Below are 12,087 nucleotides of genomic sequence, written 5' to 3' on the forward strand. Positions count from 1 at the left end.
GTCCAGAGTGAAGGCGTTCAAGGCCTCTTTATTAACAAGGTAGCAAAAGCAAAGGCATCGAATCACCCTCTGGCAACTTTCCAGCACGAGCAAGCACGTGTGGCAAGAAGCCAAGAGCAATGAGGGAACCGGGGTTTTAAGGAAGGGTGAGGGGTTTCCAGGGGCGGGATAGCAGGGGCGGAGCCAATGGGCTCCGGTACAGAGTTGAGCGGCACGCGAGGGAGCAAATCATATTGAACTGGGAAGGGGATACACATGAACCAATGAGGGGGCGGCAGCAACAAAGTTTCCAGGAGGAGGTAGCAACAGGGGAGGAGGAAAGGCAGGGGAGCATAACTTTAAACCAATAAACTCAAGACAAACTTTCCAGGTGAGGAGTGCGGAGGCCTAGATGTCAGTCTCTGAGCTGCAGGAGAACGCATCTTCCCCTTCAGAGAGTTGGGCTGCGTTCACCACAGGGGTTTGGGGTTTTTCATGATTCATCAACCCTAACACGGCGATGAACGTCCCCAGCATGTTGCTTGAGAGTGACATTTTTGTAACTGCATTTTGTGGAGAGCCTGCTACAAAGTTCTTCGGAACTGCAGAGCTCTTGTGGTTCTTCCTAAAAATGGATATGGCACAACGCTCGTCCAACTCAGACAGTGCTTGCTGCTTGGTAACTCTTTGCCATGCCTCAGGGATTTCTCCTTTACCCTGAAATTTCTGATTGTAGAAATCTTCCAGCTCTGTCCTGAAACGACACACAAACCATTTCCAGTAGGCCTGCATGGATGGATCAGGAAGAATTTTCCATGTGGAATAAGGATGTCCTGCATCACGGTATGTCTTGCAGGGCATATATTTGCCATCAGCAACTCTAAATAAGCAATCACTTGACACAAGGCTAGAACAAATATCAATGACCAGGTTGTCTGTTCCCTTCCATGTCAATCCCATCAAAGCTTGTGGGCGATGGAAGACCACCTGATGGTCTCCATCATGTTTCTGCATGGTATTTGTGCAGACTGCCCCACAAAAGGGACATTGCTCCCAGCACCCCGAAAACTGCTCTGCCAGGATGGTGTGAGGCTGCCTTGAAAACTTGCTCATATCAGCATCAGCCAATTCTTTCCTGAGCCTGTTCCTCATGTCTCGCAGAGCTTCTGCCATGGCACTGCTCAGGAACTCAATGTCTGTGACCTCCTGATGCTCAATGCCCTTCAGGTCATTTCGGGGCAAGTTGATCACCTCTGTCAGTGTACTGCAAAACTCATCCAGCCACAGAGAGATTTTATCCTCTCTGTCTTTTCTGTCTTTGACAATTTGGGTTGATAAAGAAACAGCTGAAATGATTTTTCCATAGAGAAGATCAAGGGAGATATTTAAAAACGTCTCCAGCCTCCTGCTCCCATCTAAACAGTAATCCTGAACTCGTAGCTCAATGTAACTCTGAAAAAACTCTTCTGGGAACATAATGTAATCCTTAAAATATCCAAAATGTTCTTGTTCTGCCAGGAATCTCAGGATGGAAACTTCCAGATTGGCTCTGTTGACCATGAAATCTGAGACTGTTCTCAGCATGTTCTCAGCAATGGCTTTAGCTGTTCTCTCATAGATTGCCCTGCAAAGAGCTGGGGCAATCTTGTCACAAAGGAAACCAGCAGAAGCTGTGATTGAAGTGGCTCCTTGTAAGGAAATCTGGAATGATTTGAAGAAATCCTCTCTCTTGCTGTTCAGGTACACAACTGGGTCATTTGCCTTTTGGTATGCTTTGTGCATGGCTTTAAACCTTTCCACTGCCATGCTACACAGATACAGAGACAAATCTATGCTGTAATCTTTGGTAAAGGTCCAGCCTGCACTGCTGGGGACAGAGTTCACACCATTCTGTACTTCGTTGAGTATTTCATGAATAAAATTTTGACTGTAATCCTGTTTCTCCTGTTCCTTCTTATCAATGTTTGCCCTCACATGCGCTATGATGTTGTCTGTGATGTGCTGAAAGTTATTCATCTGAGGTCTGACAAAGCTCCTGGGATCTGGCACGATGCCCAAGTGTTTTTTCCTCATGATGTGTTTCTTGAGGTCCAAAGAAAATCCTCTGCCTTTGGGAAAGGATGTGATCTGTTCATGGAAACCTGGCTCCATAAAGTGCCCTAGAAGGACATCTTCAATTTCTGCATCAATATCCACGGGTTTCAGAGGAGGAGCAGCACGAGAGACTTCAGCAATCCAATTGTTCCAGACGGAAGTGAAGTTGTCTCTCAGTTCTCTCTCACTGAGGCTCTTCCCTTTCAGAGTCAGAGCCAACTCCCTACTCTTTCTCAGGAGTTCATCTTCATATTCCAACTTCCTTTTATCCAGTTTACTCTGCTCCTTCTGTAGTTCAATCAGATTCTCACATTTCCTTTTCATTTCAAGAAGAAGAGTCTCTTTTAGTTCTTTCAGCTTCAGCTCTGTGCCTGATTTCCACTGGACCAGTGTCTCACAGTCTTTGTCTTCCCCAAAGAACTTTTCCACTTCTTCCTCAATGGCATCACTTACCTCTTGCACCTGCCCTTCAAGCTTTTCTCTGGTGACATTCTGCAAATCCCCATTCCGAATTTTGTTGTCCAGTCTCATTTGCACATCTAAGACGTGACTCCTCAGCCTCCAGGTCCACTGACTAAAGGCAGTTTCCAGTTTCCTGTATGCAGCAATCTCCAGGGAATTCTTGAAGCTGAAAACAAAGTTTTCATTGACCAAAGCATTCCAGAGGTCACCAATACGAACTTTCAGGCTTGAGAGCCTCAAAATGCTGCCCTGTGACTCTTGGGCCACCTGGAGGATTTTGCTCTTTAGTTGCTGGACATTCTGGCTGTAGGTGGGGTTGGGTGGTGCCATTGGGGGATTTCCCTCCCACAGGTGAGCAAAGTAGTGAATGTGGGTTTTCACATCAAAGCTGATGACATCGCTGAAGGAGGAGATGTCACAGAATTCCTGCTGGGCAGCTAACAAAGTCATTTCATCCAGCTTTTTCTGCAAATGCCTTTGTCCTTCCCTATTCTGTTCCTTGGCAGTTGCTTCTCCCACATTTTGGTGGACAAAGAGGCAGCTTGGGGAAAGCTTGACTTTCTTCATCCTCAGGAAAGCCTGCACTGCGATCTGGAGAACATCTTGCATTTCTGATGGATTTTCGCCAAAGATATTGATCACAGTCATGTTGCCAATGCCAATGACAAAGGTGGCCAGCTCATTGTCATGGTTCAGGGATTGTTTATTGGCCATCTCGATGGCACGAAGTCCCTCTGTGTCAACCACCAGCACAAAATCAAAGCCCACCTCTTGCTGCAGCTCCTCCCCCACTGGGATGAGCTGCATAAAGGCTCCACGGGTGCATCTCCCCGCGCTGACGTTGAACTGCAGACCAAACACGGCATTCAGCAGGGTTGACTTGCCTGTGCTCTGGATGCCGAGCACGGAGAGCACAAACACTCGTTTGTCCCCCAGCCTCTCAATTAAGCTGTCCAAGATTGCTCCCATCCAGCGCAAGGGCACGTAAGAAGCATCCCCATCCATCAGCTCCACAGGATACCCCGAGACCATCAGATCTGCTGCAATTTCTGGCAGTTTGACAAAATACTCATTACTGGAGTTTATTAGTTCCAGAGCTTCGTAAATCTGCCCTACTTCTCGCATGAGATGCTCCAGGCCAATGGATGAATCATTGATTTTATCAGAGAGGGCATCCAACTGACTCAGGAATTGAGAATGCACACTGGTTTTTTCCTTGATTTTCTTTCTTTCCAGAATTTCAGACCATAACTCATGATAGCACCTTCTCAGTTCTTCAAGCGGACCACAGCACAGCTCATCCATAAAGACCTTCATCCAGTGCAGGAAGTATTTCTTAGTATCTGCTGGTTGTGCCTGGAGAAAACCAAGGAATGATTTCATCAGTGGGTTGAGAGGGAAAGCTTGCTCAAGTTGCTTTCTCCTTATTGCTGTCTTCTCATTTTCAATTTGGCTGCGATGATGCTCGATGCTCTTTTTCCCCTTTTCCTGCAAGCGAGAGAGTTCTTTGTCCTTTGTGCACCACTGGTACCACAGTTTACCTTGAAGAGGCAGCAGCTGGGATTTGATCTCAGATAGTTCCTCTTTCTTCAGAAGATCCACCAGCTCCTTTGCCTTTGCTTTGGCTGTCACACATGCGGGTTGATCTACATCCACTAAGAATCCATGCTGGCGAGCTTTGTCCAGGCACGCATCCAGACTGAAATGTGGATTAGACCCTTCCAGGAGATCTCTGATTATTTTGGTCAGCTGGTCCCCCAGCTCTGCTTCGTTTCTGTTCTTGATCCCTATTTTTATGTTTTTGCTGGGTCGTCCAGCTGCAACATTCTCTTTTTCTGTGAGAAGACAAACCAAAGGGCTTTGTGACTGCAAGAGGCCCTGCAGAAGCTTTTTCCCCCTGTCGTCCATGTGCTCCAACTCAGATAGGAGAGCCACGTTGACAGCAGATATCTCCTGCAGGAACTGCAGCTGTGCTCCATGATCCCTGGCGTCTCCATGCAGGTTACAGAAAGCCACGCAGCACTCAAAGGTGTCATCAGGGCTTCCTCGGGGGCAGTACCAGGCGATCTCCACCACCCCTTCCATCAGCAAACACTCTCTGGTGCTGCCTCTACAATGGCGGTGGAAGAAAGTGTCATGTTTGCGTTCACTCAGCAGAGCGTTCAGGAGCTGAGACTTGGAAGAGGAGGCTGAGCTGCCAATGCGGATGAAGGACACAATGGGTGTCTGTGCCTGAGACATGAGTTTGTTGCTGTAACTGTTGATTCCAGCCTGCTTTCCTGATTTCTTGGCCTCTTTCCAGCTCCTTTGGATTTGGCTGAGGGCAAAGAGTGGGAACTCGATGTGTGAAGTGCACGGGTTGGGCACCAGCAGAGGCAGCGCCAGTTGGCAGAACGCCAGCTTGGTTGCAAGGCTCTGTCTCAGGAAGTCATCAGCACAATGGAAAATGGCCATCTGCAGGTCCATGGGGTGCACATGGCTGTCCCTCCTTGCAGGTTCAGGGGCAACTTCCTCCACATCATCAAAAAACTCTTTTAAGGACTCTGAGGCTTTGTCCTCTTGCTCTGTGGTTTGGGGCATGGTTGCGAGTCCTGGGTTGCTCTGGTCCCTGCAAGTCAGGTACCTCACCCGGTAATCCACAGTTAACAGCTTTTGCAAGAAGTGAAATGGCAGTTCCTTGTCCTGGCTGGGCTGGCTGTTATGCAGAGATGTCTTGCTGATGGTATGGAAATATCCCATACCCATTTTTCTTGGATAGTGACTTTCAAGTCCAAGGCGCTGGAGCAACTGGAGAAACTCCTGGTTTGCAGTTGCTTGATTTGCTTGGGATTCGCTGCCATCTGACTTGGATTGGGACTGACTGGGGGGCTCAGGTGTTGGAAAAGTGTCTTCCACATCTCTAAGTATGTTCTGCATCCTCCGTTCATCCAATTTATCATCCAAGCACCCACTGACCAAGGAATGCAAGTCCTGTTCCAGCCTCTCCCAGTCTGTGCCTGCACTGTGCTTTTGGAGGAGATTCTTGATCCGTGTGGACCACAAGCCTTTCATGTGATCTTCCATGAAAACTAAACGCTCCCTCTTCTGCTCAGGGGACAGCGCTTGACTTTCAGGTGTCACAGTCAGACCCAGCAGCAGAAGGGAGGCCTCAGCTCTGTTGGCATCTTGCTCCTTCAGGTTCACATACTCCTTATGTGCCACATCCATTTCCTTGGCCATGTACTGAATTTCTGGGTGTCCAAGGAGGTATGGAAAAGTGCTGCTTTCCACCTGGTACCCCGTGCTGGTCACAATCAAGAGCACCAGGAGTTCCATGTCCTTCTCAGCCCTTTCCTGGAGAGACTGGAGTAAGGAATAAATGGCGAGGCTGGTGGTCAGGGTGGCTTCTATCTTTGCTTCATGAATGGCAGAAGCAGAGCTTCCTGGTGCATATGTGGCATCATGGATTTGCTCCATCATTTGCTGCAGTGTTTTGATGAGCTCTTCAAGCTCAGAGACTTTGGGAAATTTGGGAAGCCTGTGCTCAGTCTGGAAGATCCATTGCATAATGAAGGAAGTCTCAGGAAAGTCCTTGACAGAGTAGATATGAGGATCCAGGAGGCTCCTCAACATTACCTTGATAGAGGGGGTGTTTTTTGGAGGTGACTCCTGGCAACTCCGCACAGTGTTCACCAGGATGTCCTGCAGGGCTTTGTTTGACAGGCACTCATTGATCCACACACTGTAGTTCTTGGTTTTTGCATTCAGATACTCTTTTAGCTCCATCAGACTGAGCAGCTTCTCTTCATCCACCATCACCTCCCAGGTCTTCACAATCTCCATGAAAGCTTTGGCCTCTTGCATTGCAATTTCCAGTTCCCCTCCAAAAGTGATGTTGATGCTCTGATTCGTCAGCGCTTTGTACGCAGTCCTGAGGGCTCTGCTCATGTGACCAACAGACTGAAAATCCCTGCTGTGATTGCACAGGATCACCTCCCACACTGGGATCAGCTGAAAGCCACGGTCAATAACGCACCACGTTGTGTTATCAGACATGAGCCCCTTTTTCCACTGAGGAAGAGAAGTTGTGTCTGATGGGCCCCCTGTGTTGGCCACATAGAGCTGAATGTCTGTGTGGGAAATCTCTCCAGCTCTTCCCACGACAGAAGCCTGTGAGCTGTATATGGAAGCATCCAGGGCTCGTGCAACACTTGCCCAGGAGTCGCCATAGCTGGCCTTGACAAAGCTGTTCAGTGCTTCAGAGGTTTGTCGTTTCATCTCTTCCCGCTGCTCAACTCTGAATCCTTCTGTAGATGCCTTCCACCAGAATATCCCCCCAAAGTGGATGGGACCCTGGTTTACGTAGGAACCAAACCTGCTGAAGAACCTTTCACATCTCCTATTCAGCAGGTGGGCCTTTTCTTCTTGATTGAAGCTCAAAAGCTGCTCCATGTCTTGCAGCTCCCGCAGAGCTGCATCCGAGAGGCGAAGCTGATGCCTTGGGAAGTAGCAGGAGGCCAGAGGGATGTATTGGTACTTGGTGGTGCAAAAGTAGCTCTGCTCAGAGCGGGACTGGTGGGTGTCCTGTGACTGTGAGGAGCTGCTGTGATCTACACCCGCTCCCAGATTAATTCCCCAGAACACGGCTTTGGCTGAAACACTGATGCTGAAGCCCAGCTGCTCCATGGACTTGGTAAAAGTGGATTCTGCCACAGAAGAGGAGAAATCCTTCCTCTCAAGCAGTGATCCTTGCTCCGGACCAGCCAGCTGGAATCCCTCAGGAACCCTGAGGAGCTGCTCTCGCTTTGCCAGCACATCTTCAGTTCTGCTGGTTCTGTAGATGCCCTGCAGGGCCAGTCCCCCCGACGCCCGCCTCAGCACCTCTGTGTCAGAGATGTTCTCCCTGCTGCCTGCTGACAACTCCTGCTGCTCCAGCTGCTTCTGGATGTTCTCCAGCATATCTGCTAAGGGTTGCTTTGGCTGTGGCCAGAACTCTTTGGGAATCTCCATGGCTTGCCACAGAGTCTCTGCCTTCTCCCTCAGAGAATCCTGGCTGTGGCTGTTAAGCATTTCTGTCAGATCGTTCAGGGCTTGTTTGGCCACTTCTTGTCTCTCCTTTGTCTTCTCCAAGCACTGCTTTTTCAACTCCTCACGTGTTTTTTTGTTGTCTGGTATTTTCAGGAGTTTCTGGAGTGCCTTTTTCTCCCAGGGGTGCTGTACTTCACACTCCAGCCTGAGGTAGTCTTTGTATTCCAGATGTTGCAGGGCTTCTCTGCACTTGACTCCCAGGATCTCTGACATTTTGGGCAGCCAGTATTCAGCATCCAGTCCTTCCTTCTGAAATGCCTCTGCCAGGAGCTGTGCCTTTGCATCCCACTCTCGTGTGTCCTCCTGCGAAGCCATGGCTGTGGAGGAAGAAAAGAGACTTTCCCTTAGCTGTGCTGTCAGAGGCCCCAGGCTCCTGGCAGAGGCTGTGCAGCAGCTGTGGCCCTGGGGATTGCTCCCAGCAGGCTGCTGGAGCCCAGCCTGGCACAGCACAGGACCTCCTTCCCAGCACACTGGATGGGCCTGGGGCTTTCCTGATCGCAGGACCAGCCCTGAAGCTGAGTGTGTATCCCAGGGACAACACACACACACACACACACACACGCAGACTCAGCCACACACCCTGCCCTGGACAAGGTGCTGCCTTCACCATCTCCCACACCCTCCCCCTAGGACTCCTCCATCCACAAGTGCAGTCAGCTGAGGGCATTCCTGGCTCTCACCAGCACTGGCACAGCCCCTCTGCCCATCCAACAGCCCTTCCTGCATCCTGCACCCTCTGCCCAGCCCCATGGCTGCCCACCTCGCTGGCTGGCCCAGCCTGCTGCCCCCGGCACCAACAGGCAGCACTCACACACTCCCCCACGGGCACCCCACACTCCCCAGACACTCTCCCCCCACATCCAGCATGGCCACACAGGCTCTGACCTGTGCTGCTGCTCCACCTGCCAGCACACAGCCCCTCCCTCTCCCGACTCATGCCTGTTCCCAGGAGCTGCTTCCTGGCACACTCAGGGGGCCCATCCCAGTGCAGGGGCAAAATTCACCTTGTCCCTGCCCACAGCTGTGCCTGGGACATCCTCTTGGCCCATCAAGAGCAATGGAGGTGCTGTTTGCTGACTGGGAGAGGTGTCCTCTGTGATCTGCTGCTCGTTAGCACTGAGGGTCTCATCAGGCAAGTGTTCATTGTTGGCCAGCTTGGTAACAGTCACCACGGAGCCACCGAGTTTAAAATCTCTGGTGACAGGAGGCAAAGTGCCAGCAAACCTTCATCCCTGGCTATGAGGAGAGCAGACTTCAGGCTGCTCATGGAGCAAGTTAGGGAGGGTCCCTGGGAAAAGGCTCTGGAGGGTGCTGGGGCCCATCAGTGCTGGTCACTTTGGATTGAAAATCCCCTGAAGGACAAGGCTGTCATGGGTCACAGCCAGCATTGGCCTCAGGAGGGGAAAGACCTTCTCATCACACTGAATTTGAACCTTTTATGACACATTAACCCACAGAGCTGATCAAGGAAATCCTGTTAATCTGAGCTTTTTGGATTTCATTAATGCTTTTGAACCTTTCTCTCCTAGGATCCTTGTGCATCCCTTCCAACTCAGGCCATTTCACGATTCCATGGTTCTCACCCTAATGGATCTGGTTCTCTCACTGTACACATGCCTTTATACCTCTGGGGTTTTTGACAGTGTCACACTACCCTGAGAATTTTCCTAGCCTCAAATTAGTTTGATACTGAAGAGATTTATTCCATGCACAAAACCTTCCCATGCCTTCCACTTCTATCACACCAAGGCTCGAAAACTCTTACCAGCACAAGTATTGATCTGAGGGGCTTGGACTGGGCTCCTCCACCCTTCCAGAGCCTTCAGGGGCAGCTTTCCCTTGGGAATCTGTGCAGATCTGGGCAATCTGTGCAAGGGCTGTTGGTTCTGATTCCCCTCACTCACCTCACAGCAGATGCTCCTGTTGCTCCCAGCCTTGGCTTCCCAGTGGACACAGGCAGCTGAGGGCCCCAGATCAGGGGACACAGCACAGGAGCAGTGGCAGGTCTGGGGCAAACGGTGGGGTGTGGAGAAGAAGAACTCAAGAACTCACCTCGAGAACTCAGGAGGAAGAGTACTGGGAAGGAAAGGCCCAAAATCCTAAAAGCAAAGAGCAGACAGTCAGCAGAAGGCAACACAAGAGCACAGAGGATACATTCCAGGGAGCACTAGAGGCCGAACCTTCTCCTCCACTCCTGACTGCCCAGGCAGCAAAGACTCCTCAAGGCCATTCTGGGGTGGTGACCAGAGCAGGGCTTCACCTTGCACCTAAAGCCACGTACCCCCTGCCACCAGGAGGAAGCTGGACATGCTGGAGAGGTGGGACAGAGCTAAGCTCATTGTGTTGGTTTTGCATGGCCTGGCTTTTGGTAGTGGTGGGGCCACAGAGGTGGATTCTGTGAGAGCAGTTAGAAACTTCCACCATGTCCAGCAGAGGCAACCCCTGGTGGCTCCAAAGATGGATGTGCTGCTGGCGAAGGCTGCGCCAATTAGAAATGGTTGTAATGTCTCTGGGATAACAGATTTAAGAAGAAAACCAAAAGTGGGGATGCAGTTTTAATTCCAGCCAGAGAAGAGCAGGGTGAGAGCATGTGAGGGAAACAACTGTGCAGATGCCAAGGTCAGTGGAGAAGGAGGGGAAGGAAGTGGTTCAGGCACTCTGTTGTGGTACAAACTATTTCCCCACCCCTTTTCTCCATTATATTTCTACCTTTCTGATATTGTGCTCCCTTTCCCACCCCTGGCCTTGGCTACTCCCTCAGGTTTTCCCTATTGGTTCCTGTACCCCAGCTCCACCCATGTACTGCCCCTGTGCCCAGAGACCCCTGGGCCAATGTGCTGTCCCCGCCCCGCTGTCTCTCTAGAAAACTCCTGACCTTCCACCATGATGATGTCTGTCCATGTGGTGTCTTTGCACGTGAGGTCTTCACCCACGAGGTATCTCTGCCTCTGGGAGGTCTTAGGCCTCTGCTGCACCATGCAAATAAACAACTCCCATGGACATCATGCACAGACTCTTCTCACCTCCTTTACCACTGCTGCGTTGTGGAAGAGCAGATGAAACCAGAGCTAGCCTTTCAGCTCCCCGGCTGGGTAAAGCACAGTGACCAGCCCTCAGGGGGAGGGTTGGTGCACTAAGGTGCTGACCTGGGCTGGGCAGAGATGCTCTCCGGTAAGGTCTGCTATACCACCCCTTAAGCTGCAACAGCACTAGAGGCAGGATTCGTCTGCAGCCCTTGGTGCAGATGTACCCCTGCAGACCATGGGGTCTACAGGGGATGCAGAGATCCACCCACAGCCCATGAAGGAGCCCACACCGGAGCAGGTGGATGCCTGGAGAATGCTGTGATCCCATGGGAAACCCAGTGGATAGGGGGTCCTGCTTCTAGGTTGGAGCAGCCTCTCCTTGGAGGATTGCAACCTGTGAACAAGTGACCCGACCCGCAGCAATTTGAGGGGTGCTGTTTTGCAGGGGATGGACTCAGGATGCAGCAGTTCACAGAGAGCTGTTGCCCATGGGATGGAGCCATGTCAGAGAAGTTCCTGGAGAACTGTCTCCTATGGGAGGGACCCCACTGAGCAGCAGGGGAACGACTCCTCTCCCTGAGTAGAGAGAGAAAGCCATAGGTGATGAACAGACCAAAAATACCCATTCCCTGTCTCCCTGTGCTGCTGAGGGAGGAGGTAGAGCTGGGAAGGAGGGAGGGATGAAAAGAAGGTGTTTTAAAGAGCTTGTTTTACTTCTCATCATCCTGCTCTGATTTTGTTAGCAATGAATTCCCTTCATGTCTCTAAGTCGAGCCTGTTTTGCCCTTGATGGTATTTAGTGAGAGATCTCTCCTGGCCCTTACCTCAACTCATGACCTCTTTGTTAAGTTTCCTCTCCTCTGTCCAGCTGCAGCAGAGGAGTGAGTCACTGGCCTTTCATGGGTGTCGGGTATCTGGCCAGCATCAACCCATGACACCCATGAAGGTCAACAAGGCCAAATGCAGCTGCTGCCCCTGGGTCAGGGCAATCCAGGAACAAATAAAAGACAGGGAGAAAATGGATTGAGAGCATCCCTGAGGAGAAGGATTTGGGGGTGCTGATGGATAAGAGGCTCGTTATGCCCTGGCCACATCCGCTAGCAGCTGGAAACTCCCAGTCCTGGGCTGATCCCACCCTTTAGGCAGCAGGAAAGGGGGGATTCTGCCCCTCTGCTCTCTCAGGTCAGACCCCACCTGCAGAGCTGCCTCTAGCCCTGGCACCAATAGTAGAAGGACCTGGAGCTGCTGAAGAGGTTCTTGGAAAGGCCAAGGAAATGAGCTGAAGGTGTTCAGCCTGGGGAACACAGAATCCCTCCTCCAGTGCCCAGCTACCTGCCGACCTCTCAAACCCAGCCTCCTGCCACTACAGAGCAGCCACAGCAACAAAGGTGCAGGTCTCACACTTGCTATCCTGAGGAGAGAAGAGATGTGAGGATGGAGAGCAGGGTAAAGGGTAGGG

The 12,087-nt window shown here is 51.1% G+C and overlaps 1 protein-coding gene across 1 annotated transcript in view; it reads right to left on the bottom strand.

Moving 5' to 3' along the window:
* Window positions 1-387: 387 nt before the first annotated feature.
* Window positions 388-12,087, bottom strand: part of LOC146440540 (interferon-induced very large GTPase 1-like) — a 12,477-nt gene continuing 777 nt past the window's right edge. The window contains exon 2 of the mRNA XM_085057425.1: window positions 388-7,919. Coding sequence (XP_084913551.1) covers window positions 388-7,919 — 7,532 coding nt within the window. The remainder of the gene's footprint in view (window positions 7,920-12,087) is intronic.

The sequence above is a fragment of the Lichenostomus cassidix genome, chromosome 3 (genome assembly GCF_008360975.1).
Source record: "Lichenostomus cassidix isolate B80296 chromosome 3, HeHo_3.0, whole genome shotgun sequence".
NCBI classification, from domain to species: Eukaryota; Metazoa; Chordata; class Aves; order Passeriformes; family Meliphagidae; genus Lichenostomus; species Lichenostomus cassidix.